General features: G+C 41.5%; 2 protein-coding genes across 2 annotated transcripts; one reads left to right on the plus strand and one right to left on the minus strand.

The window, feature by feature from the left end:
- Nucleotides 1-1,078: 1,078 nt before the first annotated feature.
- SLC30A4 (solute carrier family 30 member 4) lies at nt 1,079-17,198 on the minus strand. Its single transcript, XM_050309971.1, has 7 exons — nt 16,618-17,198; nt 11,669-11,815; nt 6,305-6,458; nt 5,368-5,581; nt 4,995-5,100; nt 4,074-4,208; nt 1,079-3,430 (listed from the first exon to the last, which is right to left on the minus strand). Exons 1-7 carry the CDS (start codon nt 17,006-17,008, stop codon nt 3,276-3,278), a joined length of 1,302 nt encoding a protein of 433 aa, XP_050165928.1. The 5' UTR covers nt 17,009-17,198; the 3' UTR covers nt 1,079-3,275.
- Nucleotides 17,123-25,861, plus strand: BLOC1S6 (biogenesis of lysosomal organelles complex 1 subunit 6). Its single transcript, XM_050309720.1, has 6 exons — nt 17,123-17,511; nt 20,714-21,033; nt 21,741-21,885; nt 22,967-23,054; nt 23,623-23,709; nt 24,454-25,861. Exons 1-6 carry the CDS (start codon nt 17,123-17,125, stop codon nt 24,571-24,573), a joined length of 1,149 nt encoding a protein of 382 aa, XP_050165677.1. The 3' UTR covers nt 24,574-25,861.
- The last annotated feature ends 1,344 nt before the right edge of the window (nt 25,862-27,205 follow it).

Raw genomic sequence — 27,205 nt, forward strand, 5'->3', positions numbered from 1 at the left:
TCATTCTCCCAGTTGGGAGTGATTCTGCAAAAAATAGCAGATATGTACTGTAGTAAAATAATTGAAGACCAGATTGAGGTATGACATTTTAAATGGTAATTCTGCTGGTGTAGAGAGAAATGCTGCTGGTATTGAAAAGACTAAATGTCAACACAATTTAAAAAAAAAAAAAAAAACACAGACCAGCACTAAGCAAGGAAAACATTCAGAAACAAAAGAGGTTTCTGTTAATTTTCTTCTTAGGATAAGGACACTTCAGAACAGAAGAGTGGGATGTGAGGGTTTGCAGTCTACTCCATATGAAAATGCTGTATTGACTCATACGAGTAGGTTGTCATCAAAACTCTATCTGTGCTTCCAAAAAGGATGGGTGACAATCACAGATTTAGGAAGGAAAAACCTTCTCCCTGTGTAGACTTTCAGAGGTGGTAGAATTTTCAACTGGATTTCGTCTGTTCAGGCAGCAAGAGCATTGCAGCACAGCTCTGGAAAGCAGGGATACTACTTGTGGAAAGTTTACCTTCCAAGTCTTTTGCTTAGAGAGAAGTCCTGCCAAGTATATGCATTTTCATTTCAAGCAGAGGACTTGGTAGAAGGAAAATTAGAGTGTGTAAATTATCTTACCCCATGAAATAATCTGGATGTGCTGGACATCTGCTTGGAAAGACTATTTCTAAGCTGATACTTGAAATGACCTTGCAGTATCTATAAGAAGTTACTGGTTCTTTTATTCTTTAGTTTCATTTCATCTTCTATTGCTTTTTTTCTGAACTTCCAGTCTACAGACCTTGGTAACAAAGGCCCCTCGAGAGTGGATGGAGGGTTTCAAGCATGTTTTGCCAGTTGCTTTATAGTGATCCTCCACCATCGTTTATCAGCTTATATTTTCAAAAGTGTATTTACTGTATGAGAAATAACAAGATTTTAACTGTTTTGACTTAAGAGCAAGACTTAATTCATTCCATATCCAGCATCTCCACACTGAGCTGAGTGTTCAGACATTTCAAAAAAACAGCTGCTCTAAGAATCAAAGATTGCTGTAAGAATTCAAAGATGACGAGACAGAAATACAAATAAATATTTTATAAGACAACGTGAAGTTTAATAATTGATTTAATAAAACCCACAACAAAGCAACACACTTCTGCTTTTTTCTTCAATTAAACAAATGTGTAGTAAATTATTAAAAAACTGCAAATACAATACATGTCTACTGTACTTCAACACCTAATTACATAAACTGTAAACCCCAATTTAACTAAAACCCATTTGAGTATTAGTATGTGCAAAATACCTGTTGTTTGCAGTTTGGTTTTTTTTCCCAGTAAGTTTGTAAGGATGGGATGCACATCTTCCACGAACTGTGATATGGCTTAATTAATGACAGTGTTTGTATTGCAGCATTACCCTCCTGTGCACAGGGCTGCTGTGCCTCTGAGCTGCCTGTGCTCCCATGCTGGACTCAGGTATTCCCATTTCTTGCCAGAACAGATACAAACACAATCCAGTGTTACGTGCACTTTGCCCAAATTCCCAATGTGCTGTCACTTTTAACCAATAAAAATTCAGCATGTGACCCCTACCTCCAAAAGGGAAGAAAAGAAGCCAAGATTGTTACCACCAACTGCAGGTACAAATCAGCCTGATGAATACGTGAAACTCTAGAAACAGACAACAGCTTAACTATTCACAGCTGAGTATCACAATATCCAGAACTGGGCGGCAACTTTCCTTTCTGATCCACACAGGGAACTACTTTTGATGTCAGTGGAAGTTCTGCATAAAGGTCAACGTCCAGAATAAACAACAAATATTTGAAGCCAAGTTCTTCCCATCTTCTGAACTTTGCAGGTCACGTTCTTACCGCCCTTAACTTCTCCAATGCCAATGACTTCACAAGCAGGTGTAAATCTGAGCTTGGAGGTGTAGGATAGCTTAGTGTCAAGATTTGTATCTTGTGTACATTCAAAGTACAGGGGTTCCACAATGAGGCCAACAGTTCAGCTCCGGGGACTCTGAGGTGTCCAGGTGAATGAACATCCTTTCAGAGCCTCATCTCTACAAACACAAAAAGGCCTTTCCGCCACTGTAGGTTGTTATGACGTTGTCCAACACCATCAGTTACTAAGCTTGCTTGGATTTTGCTTTATTCATAAGCTGAGCAGTGGGAACTGCTCTTGCAGTGGCATTCCTGCCAGGATACTGCCATGCTGTGCTCAAAGCAAAGGTGGAAGGTCAGAGATCCGTGACTGATAGAACAGTGCATCTCTAAAACTCCTGCTCCCCACTCTCCTCTGGATGCACACCTCCAGCATGTCTGCAGATTGCATTTGAGAACATCTCCACATCAAGTGTCATTTCTAACATTTGACTTTTCTTTTAAAACAAAACAATCATGGAAAAATTATCAATTACAGGACATTTATTAATTACAATTAGAGTGCATGCTAATCAACTGGCCTTTTAATGTGAATCAAATGATGGGTTTAGACATTCAAGACTATTTATAATAAAGTCATCTTACAAGTCAAAACTTTGTAAAATAAATAACCTGTTTCTAATGTATAAACCCTACTCTAAAATACATTAAGATAACTAATCACTTAAAACACTTTGGGTCCAGTGTTGGGTCTCTAGTTAAATACCACAAGTCTGGGCAAAGATCTTCCTGTCTGGATCTCTGAATGCCCAGATTAAAGCTAACTTTCTGTGTGGGTACAGTAAATTCTGTATTTTGCAGTGTCTCCAAAGGGACAGTTTCCACAAGAATTCAACTAGCACTGTATGCATTCCAGTTTAAGATACTGTATGAAAATTACTATTGCAAAAATACTGAATAATGAATTTGGGGATCATGACATATTATGCAACCCTGGCAGGGTCAGCATTAAGAGACTTTTGGCTGAAATACTGAATATTTGATGCTCCATTTGGAGTGCAGGTACTCTGTGGTATGTACTGATTAAAGGACAATATTGGACTGTAATTTGTGAGGTATCTGCAGAGCCACGTTGCAGTTTGTAAACAATAATCTGAAAACAGCTTTGTCGCAAAATCATAATAAATTGAATAAATCGGTACAAGGGAGAGAGTAAAACATGTTCTGTAGGGCAACCACTGCACTTTCTGCAGCACCAGTTCTCCCTGCTGCATGTCCCATGGTACAAAGCCACATATTCATGGTTACTATTTGAGAATTTTCATTTTGCATTTATTGCTCTCAGTCTTTGACTACAAGGTAAAGAATAAGGCAGCAGTTCCCAAAACATATGGAATTAGGCACTGGAACTCTGACAACTTGCACAGGTTTTGCTGATTTCCTGTTTGTAACTCTGGAGCTGGACAGAGCACTTGTACATTCCAAAGGTGTTCAGCAGCAGGTGTCGGGCCTTGGACTGAACATCCTCCCATTTAGATGAACTACCAGGAACTGGAAAATAAGGAAAATTATAATAAATTCACTATCTAAGAAACTCGGACAGTCCACCTGTTCTCAAATGTATCACAGTGTTACCAACTACAATAATCTTTGTTCAAGCTCATTTGTTAATTCAGTGTTGTTCTGTGATCACTGTGTACTCTCTATATATCATTTTACACCTCTAGGTCTATATTCTCTAACTAGATTCACCTCTTGTTAAAGTCATGTGTGTGTCAGACACCATCCCCCAAAAAACCTTAGCTTTCTTAGTAAGAATTAGTATTCATGGTATAGTTGGATGTGTAAATCAGCACATGTTTTGGCAAAACATTTATTTTTCACATGTCAGAATTGTTCCACATTAGAACTTTCCCCTTCCCTAGACAAGTGAGGGAACTTCTGAGGAAAAACTGTGTGTTGCTTTTTTATCCCTACCCAGAGAATCTGTACTGGATGTTCTGGTATGAATGTATTTTATTTGCACCATTTTCATTTACACCATGTCTTTCTGGACAAAGAGGTTTTATTCCTCACTGTACAAAACCCCAGAATGATACTTCTTGGTTCAACTTAGATAACATTATGAAGAGGAAGTGGTGGGGGTTTTCAAACACTTACATTTAGTTTAGAATTATGCTATACAGCAGCTTACCTAATTGCAAGTGGACTATGGCAGTTGTTTTTCCTGCAGTGAGAGACCAAACATTTAAATCTTCTATAGAATAAACATCTTCAATTTTCATCAAGTCTTCCTTAATGCGGTCCACATTTAAATGCCTTGGAACTCCTGTGATTCCAAATAAGAGATAAAATTAATTCTTAATAAAAGTAAAGTCAGCAATAATTCACTTGAGACAGCTAGGAAGGTGCAGCTAAAACCTAGGACTTTTTCCCAGCCCTAACATCTTCACTTTCATGAAGTAAGAGCACTAGATCAAGCAGTAAGAGTTGGCAGGTAAGCTATGATAAAGAATGTTGCTGGCACCTTTCCCTCTCAATGAGATAAAATTCTTTAGCCTATGATCAGATTTTTCTTCCCTATTTTATTTCTTCTTTTTACACCACTCTTTGCTTGTAGCTTCCCCTATGGTAACAGCAGAAGCACACAAGTAACACAAAGGCACTTGTGGAAAAGGGGAAGACAGGACAGAGATGAACCACCTGTCCAGCCTCTTGGCCTAAGCTTCCTTCCTGCTTTTACACACATTCACACCCACTCCAACTTTACCAGTAACTGAAGTGAAAGGATAGACCTGAGTCTGGGCAAAGGTTCACTTGGTTTAGCTGAGAGACACCGCAGACACACAAGAGAGTTGTGTGCATTTCACTTCCCCATCTCCTGATGGCAAAGTGGGAGCAGAGGCAGGACTTGTGTCATTCTGGCAGAGGTCAAACACACCCAAACACTGCTGCAATTCAGATCAGCCATAAAGAACAACAGACTAAAGCAGCAGCAAGGCAAACAGATCTCCAGGCACAATCCACTTAGAAATTGTGACTGTGATGTCAAAACAGTGCCAGTACTCCCTGGTATTTGACATGTAAAGTACTGCAGACTGTGCACAGATCTTACCTTCCAGAATAATAACTCCAGTGTCACAGAGAATTCGAACTGTTGTGAAAACCACCAGTATGGAAAATACATATGTACATATAGGATCAGCAATCTTGTATTCTGGCTGCAAGAGAATATATCTGTTAAAAGATGTATGAAAATAAGCTCACTTACAAAAATGTGACTCAGAAAACGCAGTTAGTTCTAATTCCAACTTTTATGAACTTTTCTTTGTTTGAATAGTTACAGAGTATGTAGTAGAGACAGTTTTGTTTATTTTCCATGAATATACAAAGCTTATAATAAAATATCACAGCTATTTTTATAAAAACAGGTCCCCCACTGGAGCTAAAAGAATTGCACGCTGCCTCAAAGAGCAGCCATTCCTTACCTTAAAGCGTATGATGTAGGCAGCCACCAGCACTCCAATGCTTTGCACCAGGTCCCCCAGGGCGTGCACGAACGCTGCTCTCACGGCAAGGCTGCTGTGGCCGTGGCCACTGCCGTGGGCCGTGCTCGGAGAGCTCGACTGAGGTACGTGAGAGTGAGGGTGGGAGTGCGAGTGCGAGTGAAGGTGGCTGGATTGATTCAGCAAAAACCCCATTCTGAAAGGGAAAGAAGAAAAGCACTCCAAGAAACAGGCTTTCAGAGTTGGGTGTGTGGGTGAGTTTTCACAGAATCACAGAATATGCCGACTTGGAAGGGACCCACAGGGATTGTGGAGTCCAACTCTGAGCCCTGCCCAGGACCATCCCCAAGAGTCACACCATGTGCCTGAGAGCTTTGTCCAAACACATCTTGAGCTCTGGCAGCCTTGATGCTGTGATCGCTGTCCAGGGGAACCTGCTCCAACCACCCTCTGTTGAAGAACCTTTTTCTAATATCCAACCTAAACCCCCCAACACAGCTTCAGGCCATTCCCTCAGGTCCTGTCCCTGGTCACCACACATCAGTGCCTGCCCCTCCTCTTCCCCTCCTGAGGAAGATGTACCTGCAATGAGGCCTCCCCTCAGTCTCCTCTTCTCCAGGCTGAACAGCTCAAGTGCCCTCAGCTGCTCCTCACATGGCTTCCCCTCAAAGCCCTTCACCATCTTCACTGCCCTCCTTTGAATGGTCTCTAATAGCTTAATATTTTGTTGCTTTTTTTCCTTTCATTTTAAACCCAATAATTGAAAAAGTAATACTCAGTATAATTTCTTGCCTTATTTATAAAATTTAAGAGGTCCAGCAAAATTACATCCCATGAGAACGTTACAGGCCATGAATGAACTGGCAGCTTATTCAGAAATACATTTTTGAGTGTTCATGGAGAGAAGGGGAGATCTTACATTAAGTTCACTGCAACACCGACGGCCGCTGTGATCAGCATGATATCACCATTTATTTCATAGTCCATATGGATGGTTCTTTGAACAGCCTCATACAAGAGGAATGCCATAAGGATATAGACCAGCAGTACACTGATGATGGCTGACAGTACTTCTGCAAAAAGAAAGGAAACAACATTATAAAAATGTGTCGCAGATCTATTTCTATGTCCAAATTAGAACACGGACAGAGCCTTAATCATTTTCATGATTTTATGAGTATTATAAAACTGACTATAAACTAACATGTTTGGCAGTAAATAACACTTGTAAAGTAGGATTAACAAGTGGAGTTTGTTCTAATCAACTCCTCCACGCTTCCCTGCCATCAGTACATCCCTCCAATTATGTCTTCTCTGAAAACTTCTGCAGAGGTGAAGACCCTGACTCCCTCAGACAACCCAGAACCTTGGCCTGAGAAGCTGCAGTCAAAGGCCCTGTCCAGGGGAGAGGAGGACAGGTGATTTCAAACATCACCAACATACCTACAAACAAGAGAAAGCCTGATTTCAAGTGTCCACACTATTAATCTGGATTTAGAAATGACTTTTATATTGTATTTTGGATGAAGAAGATAAACAAACTGAACAGTACAAGCTTGTCAGACATGACAGTCCCAGGCTTCTACACATACACGTTATCTATTGCAGATTTCAGCTACAAAGGACTGCTGGATGTTAGTATCTCTATTGGTGTGACACACTGTTTTAACACTATCTAATATTTACCAAATATTCATATTTCACAAAAGTAAGAGCATTATGACCAACATTTTGGTGTAGGAATTTTATCTGACCAGCAGGGACTTTCAAAAGGAAACATTTATCTAAATAAAGATAAAATTAGAAAGTTAATAAAAACTCCTAGACATTTGACTGTGCTGCACCTTCCACTGCCACTGCCATCTGTGAAAAGTGGTTACAGCTCTCTACAAGGTTCCTGCTGTTCAGAAGTGAGGTAAACAAGTCTGAATATTCTACAGGTCAGGACCTTTGTGCTGTCTGCCTCAGCACCCAAGTCACGAAACTGGGCTGGTAACAGCATACATAAACCTGAGGAGGATGAGTCTGCACTACAGTTTTAAGGTCTTACTACAAAGAATATAGGTATTCCTAGATGAGTCACAAGATTCCTTTTATCATAAACATGCTTTTACCCTCTAGCTTAAAATTATTACCCTGTTGCAGCTGAAGTTTAAAAAAAAGCAAGATAGCTGACAGAGAAAACACTGGCCCAGTTAACAACTGTCTCAGTTAAAAGCAAGTTAATACAGGGCTTTGCAAAAAGCACTGAGAAAACCTTAATGCTCACTCCATTGTACTGCATGTAAATCTGCAGCCATGCCTGAGTAATCTGTAATCATTATGTGTAATGCTCATTACTGTCACTTGCCAGATGGATCACTGGGACCTCAGCCTTTCTGTGTGAACTCAGAGATCAGAGTTAAAATTAATTTACTTGAAATTTTAATGGTTCTTCTTCCCCTTAGGTCCACACATGTTGCCCTGATTTATTCTCCAGTAAGGGCAAAATTCTGCTCTTGGCTATAGCACAGCTCTGAGAATACTCATCTGAGAACTGCCTCACTTCTCCCTCCACTTTGAATCTGTCAGCATGTAGTACAGCTTTGATTACTGCAGAAGATGTCACTTCTAACATAGAAGTGGTTTTATTTTATTTATTGCATGCTATATTAGCATTTTAATATCATCAAAATCACTTGATCCATACACTGAGTTTTTAACATCATTATGGGAGGAGAAACTCACCCCAATGCATTCAGCTGCTGGGTGGTGTGTCAGTGCCTGGACAAGTACCAGCATTACCAGGCAGTAACAAGGTTCTGAAAGGCAACTGTCTTAATCTCAGATGATTTCAGAGCAACCTGAAAATCTTGGAAATATCTATGTAAGTGGTAGCCTTCTCCACAAAGTCAGCAGATTATTCAGGGCAACAGCCTTAAAAATACAATACAATGCTTAGAAGGTTTTCAAGAATGCTTTTTAAAAAACTTTTGAAGCTGTAGCACATTACCATTTACCAGAGAAATAACATATAGTGCTTTTACAATCTAAATCCATGTTTTCTGCAATGGAAACCAGTGTTTTCCTTGCAGGCTCTTTCACAGTCATTGTCATGTCAGCATTGTAGATTTGTGCTGAGATCTTTCCTCCTAGTGAAACGAACTGTGCACTGTCTCAGTGGACTGGCTGATTCTGTCATTACTAACATTGTCTCTGCAGCAATGGAAAAGTGCCAGGTTCCATATCTCTGCTTAAATCTGCTCAGTGTCTTGCTGAAAAGGAGTTATCTACACTTGGTGGTGAAACAGAACTATTTTTGCCTTCAAGAATATAATCCTTTTTAGACGTGGCTGCAATTTCCATTACTTTGTCTTCACTCTTCTAACCTGTTCCTGAATCTGTCAGCTTCCCTTTCAGCACTGAGAAAGGAATAAAACTGAAGATGGAGCATACATAATGTTCATCCAAAGAGAACTCAAATAAATGAAAACTAGTACTAACTTCCCTCTGGAATTTGACCAGACAACTAATAGGTCTGTTGTCTTTACCAAGCAATGTTTATGGGAACAAGTTTGAAAATTCATCATTCTACACACAAAAATGATAATGAGTACCAGAAATATTGTTCATTAGAACAGTCCTCATGCCTACTGTACTGTATGGATTATCTTAAACTTAATGTAAAGCAGGTCAGTGATGAGACAGTTCCTGCACACATTCCCAGCTTTAAACAAATGTTCCACATCTTTTTCTGTGACAGATGCCCAATCTGTACCCTATTTTTAACATTCTGTCATGTTTTAACATCTCTCACATGAAGTTTAAGCTATTGTTGAACTGATATTATTTGCTGACAAGCTTCTTACATATAGGTTATTTGGGAAAATGTGTTACAGCAAGGATATACCCTAGAAACTGCTTTGTTCCATTGCCAGCATTCACTGATGTGTGAAACTGGGCCCTCAGGCCACGGCATTCAGACTGGGTGCCTAAAGTCAGGCATAGAAATTTCACAAACGGGATTTTTTAAAAAAACTGTGTGTAGCAATTTTGAACCATCCCATCTTCTGTACTTTGGAGGTCTCTGGCAGAACTTTTACCCACTTCCTCTTCCTTACTGCAGCCACAGAAACCCTCCCTCCATCCCAGCCCTGGGCTCTAGTCCTCCTCCTCCTCCTGCAGTGAGAGCTGCACTGCTGTACTCAGCAGAATGGCTGAGGTAGAAAGGAACACCTGGAATTTGTGTAGTCCTGCTCAGAGCAGGGAAACTACAGCAGGTTGCTCAGGGCTGCTTCCAGTAGGGTTTTGTGTATTTTCAACTGAGGACACACCACAACCTGTTCTAGTCTTTGATCACCTACTGGCACTGGGCAGCAGAAAAGGACTAATTGTTGCAGAACTGAGAGGCTGCTCCCTGTAGCTTCTCCTAGGGAGAAGATGGTGGGCAACACAAATTAACTTTATGGGCCAGATCGAGACCACTGGATCAGCCCGGCCACTATTCTTCCTGGTAGTAAAATGACAAGAAAAAGAGATATAGAAAATGAGATGGTAGGAATCCTCAGGGATTTGTGCTTGCAAATTAATTGAGAAGTCAGTGAAATTTTACAGAACTGAGTAAGATTTTAATGGTTAATAAGTTTCTTTTATTTTTCTCAAGACAAACTCCTGTTTTAAGCTAGGCTGTGGCATGTTCAATTTATGTGCTATTTGGTTTTAGGAAAGTTACAAAGACATATAAACTCCTCAAATGATTTTGAAATAGGGTTAAAGTATGTATAAATGCTAGCAAACATACTTCTGAAGAATATGAGCAAATGCCAGGGGCCTACCTGCAAGGTCAGGTTTCAGTATTAGGGGAGCTCCTCTGGCAAAATTAAAACTTCATGAAAGAAAAGTTTGTAATGGGAAATGCTGGCATTGCTAATGCTTTCTTGCTAAAGCCCCAAAGAGCTTTGCTAGTGTACAGAGTTATGCATTCATGCATTAGTGACTAACTGATGACAAATGACAAGGAGTGATGGAGTTGTTGAATTCTACTGCTGTTCTAGCAGCCAAAATAAGAATTGCAAATAATGACTCCACAAGACTGAAATTCCTTGAAAAACGTATGCTATAGAATGTATAGAGCACAGGTAGAAAATGTGACACTAGAAATTATCTATTTCATTAAAATAAAGCTTTGAAGATTTTGATAAAATGTCTACAAGACCTGCAGCTGTATATTGTGAATTATTATATCCAATTCACAACCACATGAAAACACTCTTTATCATCATTGCATTTCCAAACATGAAGTACTGGATCCTGAAAATACCCTTCCAAGGTTTAGTACATAATTCTGTTTATACTTCTTTTTACAGACACTTAAACCAGGCAGAGGTTAAATAACTTGCTCTACTGCAAACCACGGGACATTTTGACCTCAGCTTTGTGTGGTTTGGGGAATGCAAGAGGAATGATGTCTGCAACTTCTGGCAGGGCACGGCTCTCTAATAATATGTTCTACATAACTTTTTAGTTCTGGATTAAAATGTCATTTTTCACATTGAATAGGACCTTTTTCCAGTGTCACAATTCTGCTGAAGTCAACGAGACTTTGTAAATCCTGGGCATTGGCAATAATCTGTTGTGAACAACAACAGACTGACATGCACGGCTCCTGCACCAACAAGCTCCTCAGTGTGTCACACCAGCAGTGACAGTGGTACAGCACCGAGTACAAAGAAGGTATCCCTCTTTTGTTCAGCAGCCTCAGTTCCAAAGCAGGAAGGTTCACAGGGGCCTGAGCTGATGCAATAGCCCATTAACTATGGATGGGCTGTGAAACACAGCTCTGGAGCCACCCTTGTTCTTGCTCAGAACAATTTCCCTCCTCTGAACCCTTTTTAAACATTTTAGGCCATGGTTAATTTGTAGGAAGTCACACTTACAATGTGATCATGTATCCAATTCCCTAACCTTCCTCTTTAAGACCAAGATGAATCAAGAATTCAGAATTTAACTCTGATTCTGCCAAGTCCTAGTTCCACAGAGATGAAGAAACTCATCCCACTCCCAGTGAATGAAACTCTGCCGTCAAACTTTTAGCCATGGGGTTTTTTTATCTATTCCCTTGTGGCAATACTACCTAAGTAGTATATCCACAATGCCAGTGAAAGGGCATTAAGAGTCAGGGTGTTAAAGCAACTCTTAGGTTTGCTGCTACTTTCTTTCTAGTTACTTATCCTTCTAGAATTTGCTGATCTTTACAGTTGTTGCTTAAAATACTTTTTAATAGCAAAATCTGATATCTACATACCTAAGCGATGAAATCCAAAAGTGAACCTCTTTGTTGGAGATTTTGCAGACAGCCAGAGAGCAAGCAGGGTCAAAATGATACCACTAAGGTCAGTTAACATGTGAAGTGCATCTGTCATAATTGCTAGACTGTTAGCAACATAGCCACCTGAAAACAAAATTGGAAAAGTCAGGACACATGACATTTTTAATTATTCCAGATAATATCCTCTTGGCACAGCTGACAATTATTTATTTTCAGAACAGTGCATTAAGTGCAGGAGAGCCCATCCTATAATCACGAAATGTGTGGGGGGGGTTGCTATTACAAGCAAAATGCCATGCAGTAATTTAAAGCTACCATAGTTAAAAGTGCAGTCAAGTGTGCTTTCTATTAAGAGTAACATACAAAGGATTCACTCCTGTTCTTCTCACAGAGACTACTTGCCTAATAATGTGTGCAAGATCAGGCCCAAAATAGGTTCTGTATCTTTCCTCTATATATCACTGCACGTGTGTTTAATCAACTGATCTTTTTATTAAACTACCTCTGTTAAACATTGTGACATTTCAGAACAGGGACAGAAGTCCAAAGACTCAATAAAAAGGAAATTTACCCTGCCCCCTTTCTATTTTTGTTACGATACCTTTTAGCCTTCATTATTCCCTGTCCTGGCAGGATTGTGTGAGTTCTGCCAATATCTATTGCAGGCAATGACTTTCAATTGCACAGCACTCTTCTTTCTTATTTATTACCATAATTTTTTTCTTGTAATTATGAGCTGCATTGAGACAAATAACCCGAGATCAAAGGTTAATATCTTCGTTCCAATTCAATTGCTAGTGCTACTGTTGGATGGTGAGAGATTTGACCGATGCACCTCTCTCTTAAGTATCCCTTATCCAAAGGGGAATCAAGGACGGCCTGTGTTGTCTTCCATATGCTTGAAGGTAAGCCCATTTTCTCAGAAAAGATCACATCTTTAGTGTCAGCTCAGCTATGATTTGGTTTCTCTTTTTACCTTGAGAGTGTCATTCAGCCTGTAAATTGGTACTGAGCGAAGCATGCAGCTGGTGTGCCATTTGTGTGCCATTTGGCAGGCTCGAGGCTCCAACTAACATTTCAAATAAGGCAATCTTCATGTACAATTAAAATTGTCTCAGTGAAGAGGCTGACCCCGAGGAAATGGCAAAGAGGAATTCACAACTTTGCTGTTAAGACCAGTCATAAAGCCTGTGTGTGTGTGCTGTGGGTGTCTGCATGTGCACACCTGCAGACAGAGCTACTCTCTCCTCCCCAGCCAAACACACACAGCGCAGCTGCTGCTGCAGTGTTGTTCTACTGTGGGTAACTACAAATACACCACATTTCAACCACTTCCATCCTCCATCCTAAGACAAAATCTTCTTCCGAATGTCTCCAAAAGGCCATCACAGCTCACAAACAATGAGGTTTTAAGATTTAGCAATTCAGCGGCTTTTTGAGTAAAATGTGTTACGCCTTTCCTTTCCAAATTACTTTGTGTTCTCACATAATTTTAAGAAAAGACTTAGAAAAGTGCAACTCAGCCTCTTTTACAGTCAACAGAAAAGAAACAATAATTTACTTCTAAGGACATTCAGTTCAGCAGTTTACATGTATCATTATTTACAATATGTATGTTAATTCGTAAGTATTAACTCTGAGAATCACTTCAGTCCAAGGTGAATCAATTCTATTTCAGACAGCCTCTCACTTTTAAAGCCTTTCAAAATAAAATGATAAAGAAGGAATTCAGGTACTGAAGCTGATCATAATGTGGCATGTGGATTAAGAAAACAAAATTGACATTTATTGAATTCTGAAATCAAAGGTTCTCTGTTCTCAAAAGTTCATTGCTTGGTTAAAGGTACTGCCTAGAGGCTATTTAAACAATATTGGCAACTTAGAAAAAAGACATGTATAACCTTTAGAAATAGACAGCTTGATAGTTCACCACTGTTTTCAGTGACCTGTGAAGGACAGCAGTTCTTCTCATGGACAATCAATTAGAAATCCCTAAACATATCAAAACCCTGTCAGAAAAGCTAACTAGGTTTTGTGGTATGTTTTTCTTTTCTTGATTCAAAATGGTTTCCACAAAGTGTAAGTTGTTACCTGACTGTTCATCAAATTAAACAACAAACACTGAGATGGGCTGGGGTAATGAGCTTGGCTACCCTTTGAAAAAAATATGCCAATCATGATTTCACAAAAAAAGCTGCTGAAATAAGATTTCCTTCATCTTGACATTGGTAACAGACAGCAGAAGGATTTTTACTGAACGAATTAATTGTCTGAGAGGGTCTTCTTTTTCTCAGAAACTCAAATCTGTCAAAGATCGTAGAAAGAGGTCAGTTAAAACATCCTATATGATCAGAGTTTCCCAAATACCTGAGCTTCAGATCAATTCATAAAATTCCAAAATTTGAAACCAATCAGACAGAACACACTACAGGGCTGGGGTGAAAGAAATAAAAGAATTAGGGCATTGACCCAGGACTCGAGGGCTCTGTCTTTAGTTACTCTTCTGTTGCTGATTACCTGCCCTATCGACAAGTCATTCAGGTCGAGATCCACATAAGTACAGAGACACCCAAGCCCTCCCTTTATTCTCTGTGGAAGATGGATGCCTGAATATTTTATGGGTCTGGCCTCAGTGCTCTCTGATTCTGTGCCCAAAGAACAAAATAGGGGTGGCAAAAGCACCTGAGGAGGATGAGGCTTCACTACAGCACTAATGCTTTGTACAGACAAATCTGCCACCCTGACTGTAAGGGAGGTGTGACAGTAATGAGAGAGTATTATTACTCTTAACATCTATTTTTTCTAGAGCTCTCCCTGCACTAGCTATGGAGGAGTCTACAACAGAGTGAATCAGATCCAAAGCCCCAAACACACACTCTTAGTGACTTCAGCATCAACCTGACAACAGCACAGACATATTATTCAGTAAGAGGCCCTTCAGAGGAACTAAGTTCAGTGTACACCAAAACTCTGGTATTGGTATAAATACAACCAAATAACATCATCCCATGTTAAAGGGTGTCTACATCTAAGGTACAACACTGTTACTTATCAAATTAACCTGAGCTCATGCTGAACCAAATCCTCAGCCAGAGGAAAAACATGGAGCCAGGGGGCAAGAGGAGGCATTCGGCCAAAAACCCGCACCAGGGTTGGCACGAGGTGCCTTATCCATGATAAGCTGGTGTATTGTGGCAGTGTCATTAATGACTAACCACACTGAGATATGCTGAAGGACAAAACCCACTTTTTTTCCATTAACCCACATTCCTGAAATAAGGCCCCAAATAAAATGGTGCAGACACAGGCAGTATTCTGGTGTCTCTCTGAAAAACAGAACACTTCTCCTAAGGATTTTTTTTTCCTACATCTGTAGGAAAAATGGCATTATTTATCCTCCAGCAATGATTTTGATTCCTATCCATCTCATACAAGTTTGTCTTAAAAACACAATTCAGAGTTGTCCTAGGACAAGCAGCCAAGAGCAAGAGCTCACTTCACATGAGCAAACAACTGACCAAATCTGCATAGGTGTGGAGGAGGAGGATGTAGGTCCCATGTTGCTACACCTGAGGCATCTCTGTTCTTCACTTCCAGAAAGTTTTTATGATTAGATTTCTTTTTTTTTTTTCTTTTTGTGAATTATGGCAAATAATTCATCTGATTAGCTCTGATTTAGACTTGAGTGTTGAAATTAAAGCAATTTAAAAGCAATTAATTGCTACAGAGAGACTTGGCTCGACACACACATCAATGTACTGGCACTGTGTAATGCTCCCCATGACTCCAAATCAGGAGTCCTTCTTCAGGAGGCTGAGCCCCACCGAGCAGACACGTGCATTGAATGGCATGCACGTACCCAAAAGATGGATAGTAACAAGACATGCATATTGGTAAGTGATCAGAGATTAAAAGATAAATATTAAACTTCGTAAAAATGATTAGATAGTGGCAAAGGGATAACATTTAAGACCTAATCTATGCATGCTCAGGGGCTTTCAGATTTAATTTTATTCCAAGCCTATGCTGCAAGCCTGCAACAAGCCTGTTGGATAAAGCAGTTGTTGTGTACAGACTGCTGTATAATTCGCAGGTTCTCCTCCACCTGCACAGCACCTGGTTATGAGCCCTTAGGAGGGAGCAATAAAAGCTGAACTTGAGCACAAAGCTCATTCTTCTGACCAACAACAATCAGGTCCTTATACAGGAACTCATTTTCAGATAAAAACGCACCTTACTTCTGCAAGTACTAACAAACAAAAACCACAAATAATTTATTCCAACTACTTGGTACCTCTTATATGTTGTAATGGGAAGTATTAAAATACCTATTTCTTCAATTGACTGTGTATGATTTATGTCTGGATGGAGCACATGCTAGTCCAGAGCACAGGAGGACATCAAGAGGTTGTCCAGAGAGCGGCTTCTTCACTGCATTGCTATTGATAGCTCAGGGCACGTCTTTTCAGTTCTAAGTAACTGTGTATTGCTGAATCTGGTGTATTTCCCTCTCCCCATATTGCAAACACAGCGAGATTTTATGGAAGTAACTAAACAATACTGAGAACGAGATTGTTCATGCTGCTGCTTCTTTGTTAAAATCACCTTACAAACTTACAGGAGAAACTTACAAGGAGAAATAAAAAGCCGTTAGACGTACAAAAGAATGCATATTTTATGCATATTTAACATATTTGATGACACATTCGGGCAAAGGAAGTTGCAAATATTTTCAATGAAAATACAGGATGGACTTCATTCCCTCTCACTCTCCGAACGCGCTGCTAAGTTCTCTGATTTCTCTAAAGGACTGATGGTTTCTCTCAGTAAATACTTCAAGAAGTATTTACTGCCAAGGCCGGAGCAGCGTTAACAGGCTGTGAGGCACCGCGCCCAAAGGATGGCACAAAGGGCCCCCGACTCACCTATGAGCTCCCCGGTCATGAAGAGGAGGTAGAGGATGGCAGCGAGCGCCAGCCGCTTCTTCACCTTCCTCTGCTTGGAGCGCTCCCGCCGGCTGCTGCAGCCGCTGCAGGGGTCCGGCCGGCCGGCCCGGGCGCTGCGCAGGGCGATGTCCCGCTCCAGCAGGGACTCGTCGTCGGACGGCAGCCCCGGCGCTGCCCCGTTCACCGGCGTGTCCGGGGCCGCCTCCGAGCCGTCGTCCGCCACCACCACGCGCAGCTTGTTAAACCTGGGGAAGTCCTCGTCCCCCACCTCGTCCGAGAAGTCAAAGGCACTGGAGTCGTTCAGGAACAGCGGGTCCTCGCCCCTCCGCAGCAGGGACTTGATGCTCGCCCACAGCCCGGCCCCGGCCATCGCGGCGGTGCCCGGGGGGTGCCTCGCCGTGCGCGGCCGACCCGCCGCGGGCGGCTCCGCTGGCGCAGCTGTGCCCTGGCAGGCGGCGCCGACCGCTCCTCGTCCCGTCAGGGCATGTCCCCTACATCGCCCCGCGGGGCCCTGCGCAGGCCGCCCGGAACGGCGCGGGGCTCCGGTACCCCCGGCGCACACCGGCACCCCCGGCCCGCACCGCCGCCCCCGCGCCGGGCACGGCGGGCGCTGTCACCGCCGGGCCGCGCAGCGCCCAGCCCCGCTCACGGCGCGGCCGGGCAGGCGGCGCCGGGCGCAGGGCCGCCTCCTCCCCGCCGGCGCAGGGGGAGCGCCGCCGCCGTGCGCGTCACATCCCCCCGCGGGCGGGCACCGCGACCCCGCTCCGCGACCCCGCACCGATCCCGGGGCCGCCCCGCGGGACCCGCGTCCCCTGCGCGCCCGCGGACCCCGCCGGCACCGCGCCTGCGCCACCCCCGGCGCGGTGGCCGCGGGTTCGAATCCCGCTGAGCGCGGGGATCGGGTCGCGGCGGGGCCCGCCCGTCCCTCGCGGTGCCTGGCGGGGCTGCTCCCGTCCCTGCCCGCCTGTGTGCCCAGTGGTAAATGCCGTGCGAGGTACAGGCTGACACCTGCCACAGCCCTGCAATCCAGGTGTGATCTGTGACAGACAAGAGGCTCTTTTCAATTACACTGGAAGCCCCGACTGCATGGTCGTGCTCTGGCTTGAGATTTTAAAAGGCAGGAGTTTGCATTTTGTCAAAGGTGCCACTCTTCACACTGTTTCAGTAGCTCCATTTAGTAACACATACCTTTCTGGACATTCCTTACATTTATTCCTTTAAAAATGTCCTTAAGGATGGAGGGAGAAGCAAACCTCAGAGAGCCTGCTGTTCCGTAATCCCTTTCTTAACTCTGTTCTAACTTAAGAGTAATTAGATTTTTGCGTTTATTAGTTTTTCTGGTTATTTAGGTTTATTCCCCCTTCTCACTGGTCTGAGTACTAGAATTTTCTTCTCCTCATATTCAGCACCGGTTTGTACACATGGCCAAATTTTGTTCCTGCATTCAGTCAGTTCCCTAAGTCACAAACATTTCTGCAAAACCACTTCTGTCTCAGAGAAAGCACATATCCTGGGTTTTTACTTGGTTCAAGAAAGTTACTAAGTGAAGACTGGAGACCTGTAGAGAAGTGGAAGATTTTGGAGAAAGGCACTCCCTTTCTGGTCAAGGGCTGATAGCAGATTCTGGCAGATGTTGGGGTACCACTGCAGGACGTGGAGTGACCCCTTCCTGGAACAGGCCCTGCAGGAGGGGAGTCCTGTGTGGTAAACTGGCCTTGGGTGGAGGTTGCTTATTGTTGTTCTTCTTGTACTCTGTATTGATGTCCAAAAATAAACAGTATAACACTTTGTCCGAGCTCCTTTGCCACTTTACAATGTTGCTGTTTTCCTGAGCGTAGCCTCAAGTTATTCTTTCTCAGGTGGCTAAAGAGGTGCCATCACCCACCTTGTAATTCCCCCAGGAGTGCTACTAGCACAATTTTTATGGGCCAGGCAATGAGCTGGGTCCCTGAGATCTACCAGAATTAAAAAATACATATTGAAAGGGTTCCAGATGTATTTGTATGTGTAACTGAGACTGCTTCCGTGACTGCAACTTGCTTAGACATCCATGTGACAACTGAGGGGGCAGCCAACAGTGTGGGAAGCAGCACGAGCAGCCAAGGCTGGGAACCTGTTAAGCCAGCCTAGGAAAGTGCTCCCAGCTGTGTTCCAGTTCATGCATTTTTAAAGTTTCTGTTCTCTCTGGGTGATTTAACTCACTCTGTGTTTCAAGAGTTTCACCACTTGTACCAGCACAGGTGAGCGAGGTCACACAGGCATGAGCAGCCAGGTTCCAAGAGCCACCAAAACAACTGCTCTTAGGACTCCTAAAATATTGGGCTTTGCACTGGGGCTTTGCCACCTCTACAGGAACAGAAACTTCCAGCACTGAGGAAGGGTGTTAAGCTGAGGGGACTTAACACTCTAAACCCTAAGCCAGTACCCCAAGGTTCGCCAGCTTGCCTTTTACTGAATAACTTAGAACCATATTTTTTTCTTTGCCAAGTCAATAACGAGGTCGATCATTGGTAAGATGAACCTCTGTGGAACAAAACCTTTTGTAACAGCCAGCTACCCTCCCTTTCTTTCTTGTGACAGACAAGGCTGTACTTTCTCAGTAGTCTCGTTTACTCAATAAGGACAGAGAGTCTTTAAGAGGTTACCTATTTAATATTTCCTTTTCATATTGCCATCCCTGAAGTCATGCAGCACTTCCTATTTTCTATACAATTCAAGCTAACTTACTCCATTTTCACTCAGATTTCCAGGGTGGGACAGGGTTATGATATAGGTACCTGCTTAAATCAGTTACAATAAAATCCAAAATGTTTACATGACAGTATTGCATTAAAGGTTTCTGAACACACTTGCTACAACATGAATTAAAAGGAAACACAATTATTTGGCATTACAGTGCTAAATACACGGCACTTGGAAAATAGTTACAGCTAAACAGAGAACATTTTTGCAGAGAAAAAGAAACAAGAAGGGCTTTCTGTCAGTCTCTTTTTTTGGAGCATTCAGGTTGATCAAGAGTTAAATTTTAATTTGTCTAGAAAACCAGATACCAGTTTTCTATTCCAATCCTTAGTCTATTTCTGCAAGACGTGGGAAGGCCTGGAACAGGCAAAGCAGGAGCACAAATCTGAAACTCCCACATATCAAGTGAGACTATTTCAGAGTCATTATCTCACTTGTTCTTACTAGAAATTCCATCTGGAAGCTTAGAAGTCTTTCCCAGTAAAACTTTCAATAAAAGTTTTTTTCCCCCACCAAAAGAAACTTGAAGTAAAATTGCTACCTAGTTGTAATTCAGAATTTAAGTTAATTGACAGGTTCCTGTTGTTGCTTTTTTTTAGAGTAAAAGCAGAAAAAGAAAGAAAAATGGGTAAGTTTTTTAATCTGATGACAGAATACTGAAATAATTGTGATAGTTAATTCAAATATGCATATGAAGAAAATGACAGTTTCAGCTGTTAAAAATGTCAGTTTTAAGGCTGACAGATCACCTCAAAAGTCCATTTTTTTGCCTCTGTCTGTTTCTGAAGAGCATTAAGGGGACTGCCTGAATTTAATTTAATCTTGAAGGTTTTTGGATTTATGAAAACACCGCATTCCAAAAACCTTCTGAGCGGTTCCTTCATTAATTTATTTCTATAGTTGCACCTGCATTTCCTGAAAGGACATTTAAATGCAAAAGAGAAAAAAAAATCCTACCAATACCTTATAAAATTGTTTTTGTCATTAGATATATATATGATATATATAAAATATATTTCATTATATATATATATAAATATATATATATATATACCAGGTATATATATATATATATACCTGCAAGTTATTATTGCTCTTATGACTGTTGGGGGAGATGCAGAGACAGATACATACACAGAATCGGGTTATGTATGTTCTAAGAAACAAAAGCTACAAGTAGTGAATAGTCCGCACGGTTTGTGGAGAATAACGTACAGATTTATCAAACACAGGAGGAGCACGGGTGTCCCTAAGAAAGGGCCCCTGCACTGATTTCAGCCGCTTTCCCCAGCGGCAGCAGAGCTGGCTGAGCTGAGCCCTGGTGCTCCGCCAGCCCTGTCACTGTCACCCCGCACACGCCATGCTCGTCACCGCACGTCATCCTCGTCACCCACACATCATTTCCGCGCCCGGCGCGGTCCGTCCCCGGTGCACGGGGCTCCTCTCTATGGTGCGGCGGGACGCGGGGCGGGGGGTGCCGGTCCGCCCCGCTCGGTGAGGGCACCGGACCCGGCCTCCCTCCGCCGCGGGCTCGGCCCTGCCCTGCCCTGCCCTGCCCTGCCCTGCCCTGCCCAGGGGCGGCCGGAGCGGCGGCGATGAGCGGCGCGGAGCGGCCGGAGGAGGCGGCCGCGGGCGGGCCCGGGCGCTCGCTGGGTACGCGAGGGGCGGCCGGGCCGGGCCGGGCGGGTGCGGGGGGGCCGAGAAGGGGCTGGGGCCGCCCTCGGTCCCGCGGCCGCGCTCGCTCGGGGCGAAGGGTGCGCTGCTGCCGTCGTTGTCCCCCAGGCCGTGGGGCCTGCGGGCTGAAGGGTTTTGTCTTCCAAGAGCTCTGCACTAAATAAATAATAACAGCGCGGTGATACGGAACCGACAGTAGCTCTTAACCGGCTCCTGCAAACTCCTGGAGTTCAGCACGTGGTGTTTCAAGGAACTTTTCGTGTGCTTTGAGTGACAGGCGAAGACCTTTCAAAGGCCTGGCTTGTTCTCTGACTTTAAAAGCAAAGGGGGTGTCTTAATGTTTAGTTATTCTTGATGCATAGCCAGAACAACTGCTGTTGCCCCTTTTTTTTCCCTCAGTAGCTTGCAGCATTTGTTTGTTGGGGTTTTTTTGTAAGATGTCTTTGGAATACTCTTATTTCCCCTCTTTCTATTCCACTGGTTTGCAGACAAAAGGGTTCACCAGGAAGCTCATGATATAGGACTGGGAATTAGGAAGGGATAAAGAAGGGGAGGAAAAAAGAAGCACAATTTAGTTGATAAAGTGCAGAAAATTGTAACTTCACCGTTGAAATGCTTTTGATTTTTAAACAAGAAAGTATAGTTGCAGTAGGTGTCACATTCAACCTTCTTGTTCTTTGCTTTAGGCCCCAGTGATGCATCTCCAGATGAAGGAGTAGTAGAAGATCTGCCTTTAATAGATGAGAAAGCTGTGGAGCAGCTGACTGAAGGATTGATTTCCCATTATCTGCCTGATCTTCAGCGCTCAAAATCAGCCCTGCAGGAACTTACGTAAGCAGATTTTTAAAACCATAGACGTGCACACTTTGTTTGCTACTTTTTTCAGTTTAATGTGCCAGCTCCCCTTAACTGCAGTAGAGTTCATCACAGCATTTCTGGGCCCTGACTGGAGCAGCACGAACACTTAAGTGATCTGCAGGAGTACTGGTGGTGTATAAGCTGCCGTGTAGCCTGTGAGCACTTTGACTGAAGGATGTGTAACACTAGAACACTGAAATCCCTGAGCTGGTATAGCAGAAGACATGGAGATTTCTTAAACACTTGTTCACTTCTGTAGTGGAAAGTCTCCTGAAAGCTGGATTTATTTTGCTTGCAGAGATGCAGTTTGTATTTAGAGCAGCTTGTAGTGCAGTGAATTGTTTGTTGTCCAGTCTCTAATCTCCGTTGCAAAAGATACACTTGAAAAATATAAGTGAGGAGCTAAATAGATGAGAATTCTTTGTACATTGATATCTCAGTGATAACTGAGAGTGGTTGATTTCAAATGCAGATTGGGTCTGCTGCGGGTACAGAGATACAGGAAAGGACTTTACACAGATCCATCTCAGGTTCTACAGGGTGCATTGGTTGGGGTTTCACTACACATGGTGTGGTTATGCTGCTGCCAGGACAGCCTGTGTCTGGAGAGACTTGAGCTGATTTGTGTGGGATGGAGGATCCTTAACAAGCACCAAGGATCCACACAAGTTCTATACAGAAATTACTTGGTCCTGCAGTATAATGCAGAGGCACCCAAGTGGAAAGACGAGAGCTAATTGTTTGTCCTTTCATTCAACCACTGCAGCCTGGAGAGTGCCTCTTCAGGGGTTTGGGGTATTCATCCATGCTGTATGCCGCCAGATGAATTCATGTACTCAGCAGGGATTTTTCTAAAACCATTTACTTGTGTCTTAATGGAAATGACCTAGCAATGCATAAGAAGAATTTGATGTTGAGAAGTGTGTATTTATACAGTTATGATCAAAAGTCCTATTTATTTAAAGGGCTGGTTGAAAAGCATGTGTACTGCTTTACTTTTACTGGGTTTTACTGGTTTTACTTTACTGGGTTTAGGCATCTTCTTTTGTTTTAGACAGAACCAGGTGGTATTACTAGAAACATTAGAACAAGAAATTTCAAAATTCAAAGAGTGTAACTCCATTACTGAAATCAATGCTTTGGTAAGTACCAATAAATGCCTTTTTAAATCCCTATTAGTGTAGATTTTTCTTGCTGAAGCATTAGTAGCAACCTGTGTATTTTCCCTGTTCTTAATGGCCTCTGGGAAGAAAACCAACAAGTTTAGAAATTTGGGACAAATTGTTGCTGGAGAGAGTGGGAACCAGCATATTTCCCTTAAATAAGAAAGGTACTGGGAAGAGAGGGCAGGCTCAGTCAGCCTGCAGTAGTAAGACTAGTTGTTCAAAGCCAGTACAAACCTTTTTCCAGTAGGACTGAGCTCTGTGCACCTCCCAGAACTAGCAGGAAGGGTGCATGAAACACTCATGTATGGTGCATGAAGTGGTAATGTTTTTATTCTGTATAATGAATTTTAATTTGGTAGGTTACTGGGTATCCCTGTTGAGGTATGGTATATATTGATACATGTAATGTGTTAATTTATATGTTTGATGCATTAGCAAACTGTTCTGGTAATCACTGTGCTTTTGATTGCCATTTTGCTGTGTAGCTTTATAAAACAACTGTTCCAACTTGACAGGCACTGCTTTAACAGTTGTGGTTTTTAAGTTTTCAGAAGCTAAACACTATCACAACAAGTTAGTGAATATTAGAAATGAAATGATGATGATCCATGAGAAGACATCGAAGTTAAAAGTGAGTGGGATAAATATTTTTACTTTCCAATATAGGTATTTTCTTATGTATTACTGACTTCCAACTTTTCTTTTGGATGCATGCCGATTAAAATAGAATTGTACCTGAAAGGATGTTTTCAGTAGCACCAAGCCATGTGTGTTTTTAAACTTTCACTTACTTGTGATGGTGCTTAAGCAACTTATACATCTGAACTACTAGTAAATTCTCAGTGTTGTCATCATGTTTAGTTGGTATAAGAATCATGCTTTGTTCTGTCACTTAATCCACTCCATTCCAACCAGTTCTCTGTTGTTTCTAGTTTCAACTAGATTGTCATAAAGGTTAAAATTTCTCCTTCTATTTAATGTACCATTAACAGTAGTTTAAGTTCACAACTCTGTGCTATACAGTCAGGTTACATTCTGGCAAGATTAGTCCTTCAGTGTGTCGAAGGAGGAGGATTTTCCTCCAAGAGAATTTTCTCTTGGCAATAAATTGCATGGTAATCAGCTTGTCTGGTGTACTCAAAGGGTGACTTTTACTGAGACTGAAGGGAATCCAGTTTGTATTTTCCCAGTGCAGATCAGATTTGCCATTTCTGAACAGTAGGCTGCAGGTGGGAGGAACGAAGCAAAAATGAACAGTTCATGCAACATTCAGTCATAAAGAGGGTGGATTGGAGAAGGGGAGGGATTCTGTTGGTAGCTCCGACTTAAATATATCTGTTAAACTTGCAATTATTTTCTTGTCCTCTCTGTTCAGAAAAGAGCACTTAAGCTGCAACAAAAGAGACAGAAGGAGGAATTAGAACGAGAGCAGCAACGTGAGAAGGAACTTGAAAGAGAGAAACAGTTAACAGCAAAACCTGCAAAGAGGACATGAAAGAGCATGCAACAACTTGCCTGAATTAATGATTTCTGCATTCTCTGGAATTAAGGCAGACTTTGCTTAAACTGGGCTATAGCTGTTACTGGCAACCTATGGTAATACCCTATGGTATTATAAATTCCAGAACAGTAATAATAGTGTTGGTAACATTCACATTTCTTCATTTCAGCCATTCAAGTTGCCTTCTTTTGTAATGCTATGCAGTTTGATATTATTATAACATAAGTTAATTGTTTTATATATATGTATATAGGAGAACTTAGGCATCATAATTTTAAAGATCTATCAATTTTTTTTTTCATCTGTCCTTCTGGTGTTTAGAATTCTGTGAGATATCTGATGACTGGCACAGGAAAACATAACCAGAACTAAACAATTTCCACTTCATGTGAAATTCAGTTATCCGTAGGAAACTATTGCATTTAATGATTTTTCCTTAACAAATGAATCATTTGCACTTTGGGGCAATGTAAGAGATTTTTTGTTACGCTGTCCTTACCTAAATTAATGATTATTAGCACGTACTGATGATAAATTTGAATGGAGGTTGGTATCCGTTTCTCTGAATGTAATTCATATCTTGCAGCACTTGGTGTGAACTCCCATTCCAATGAATGTACATGTTGTCTAGACTGGTAAAAGAGCTTTAAATTATTTGTTCCTACAGTCTAACAAACTAGCTATTTTATATGTGTTATTTTAATGTAAGTGATGTGTGTTGAAGTAAGATAAAAGGTAAGCTATGTAAAGTTTTCCATAAAATACGTATGGGAAGGTATCAGAGGGGCACAGGCAATTTTACTTTTTCTTCTGTTTTAGATGACTTACACTGTTACACTGTACACCTGCCTGGACTCTTCTGTATTGTAATTTTCTTGTAATTACTTGTTCTTAATATTTGTCATCTTTTTCTAACAAGTACCCATCCAATATACAGGGTAAACTGGGATAATATTTTGGGGCAAGGAGAACAAACTACTTAAAGCCTACTTAAAGTCTGAAGAGGCACTGGAATGCTGTTACTGAAGCAGTAATAGATTAAAACTTTTCCACAGGTATTTTTCCCTTAAGTTGACTTGTGTCTGTTACTTGCCAGTGGATTGCTGGCCCATGCTGTGGTTTGTATGTATTTCTAAGAGAAATGTAAAGAATTTCCACAGTCCATTTTTTGGAGCAGAATGTACATAAGTAAATGTTGTTTAAATATTTTATTTTGTAATGTAATTTGAAAATCAGATTCTGGGAATTTAAACAGTTCTCATTAAAGTATAACATAAAACTAGATGCCTCAGTATCCGAATTGGGATTGAATTCCTTTGGTGTTTCTTGATTTGTGCTCCCTCATCTAGAATCCAGTTTATTGTGTCTTTCTCTCTGTGAAGAACTGTGGGGTTTTTTCTTGTTTTGTTTCAAAACTCATGGCTACTTTTACTGAAACCAGAGAATTCTAAGCATAGAAATTGATGCTTTTGCAATTGCACACTTCAGCATTTCTTTGGAATAATTTGTGGTCAGAGGAAGAAAAGCTGACAGTGGTTGCCTGAGGAATCACATACACATACATAAAAATGTAATTGATTAACTTTTTCTATAAAAGTATAGTAAAATCTGGGGTTTTACGAGTAAGGAACAAATTTTACTAAATTATCTTTCTGTAAGAGAGGGGAAGACATGAATAAAAATATAGAGAGGAGAAATTTGTTCAGTTTACATAACTTTTATTAGTGAGCTCTTAAATTTTATTTCAGTCAAAACTACAATTCATTATCTGTAGAATGTTGTTCTCCCAAATACTCTTGCGTCTTAATGCATAAAAGTAAATGCTGCAGTGGATGAGTTTAACAATACTGGCATCTGAACTTGTGTTCCTGCATTAACATGCACAGCTACAATGAGCAATTCTGTTGCTGTATACATTTAGTCTTGCTTGCTTTTTATAAAAAATTACTTACCAAGTAGATAAATCCAGTAGTATTAGACATTTCTTACTGACTTTTTATCCTAGCCACATGAGAGGGTGTAGTTAGCTGCATTTTTTTAGAAACAGTTAAAATGACAGCATTAAAACAGGTTTGGGTTTTTTTGTGCTATGTACCAATGTACTCACTTGTTTTTAAACTATCAAGTCATAGCAGCAGAAGTAAGACACTTAACTGTGCAGTAACTATTTGAATTTTTATTTTGTAATGTTCTACAAGTTCAGGAGTTACCATGGCTCACTGGGGAATCTTGGTTTCCCATGCTTTTAAAATCTTTGCTGTTGTTAACCCAGATGCTTCATTTGGGTGTCCCTACCTATAACTGAACAGCTTTGAGTGAGACAATTTTTAATCCAGTGAAATCTGGCTTTGTCACTAATAGGGATATTCGTAAGATGAATACTTGTTTCCTTTTGAAAATGGCTACAGAATATTTTAGGTGGTTTTACTCTGTGTGCTGTGACCTAAATGATAATAGCATAAATAATAACATAAAGGCTGTTTCTGTAGCTGTTCTTTTGGAATTCCAGCAGCTGAGAGAATTCTCTAGCTGATTTATTCTGAATTATGCTTCAGTAGACACTTTCTGCCACAATTGCTTGCTTTGCAACACTGCTGGCCATTCTTTATTTTAATTCTGAGCTTTG

The sequence above is a fragment of the Myiozetetes cayanensis genome, unplaced genomic scaffold (genome assembly GCF_022539395.1).
Source record: "Myiozetetes cayanensis isolate MyiCay16 unplaced genomic scaffold, myiCay2020 scf14, whole genome shotgun sequence".
Lineage (NCBI taxonomy): Eukaryota > Metazoa > Chordata > Aves > Passeriformes > Tyrannidae > Myiozetetes > Myiozetetes cayanensis.

Excerpts from the sequence above, each read along its gene's own strand:
- SLC30A4 (XM_050309971.1), bottom strand. The coding sequence starts at position 17,008 with ATGGCCGGGGCCGGGCTGTGGGCGAGCATCAAGTCCCTGCTGCGGAGG. Across the intron at positions 5,101-5,367 it reads CCTACATCATACGCTTTAAG|CCAGAATACAAGATTGCTGA; the intron begins GTAAGGAATGGC and ends ATTCTCTTGCAG. Across the intron at positions 3,431-4,073 it reads CATAGTCCACTTGCAATTAG|TTCCTGGTAGTTCATCTAAA; the intron begins GTAAGCTGCTGT and ends CTTATTTTCCAG.
- BLOC1S6 (XM_050309720.1), top strand. The coding sequence starts at position 17,123 with ATGTCCCCTACATCGCCCCGCGGGGCCCTGCGCAGGCCGCCCGGAACG. Across the intron at positions 17,512-20,713 it reads CCCCGGCGCGGTGGCCGCGG|CCCTGTCACTGTCACCCCGC; the intron begins GTTCGAATCCCG and ends GTGCTCCGCCAG. Across the intron at positions 23,710-24,453 it reads AGAAGACATCGAAGTTAAAA|AAAAGAGCACTTAAGCTGCA; the intron begins GTGAGTGGGATA and ends CTCTCTGTTCAG.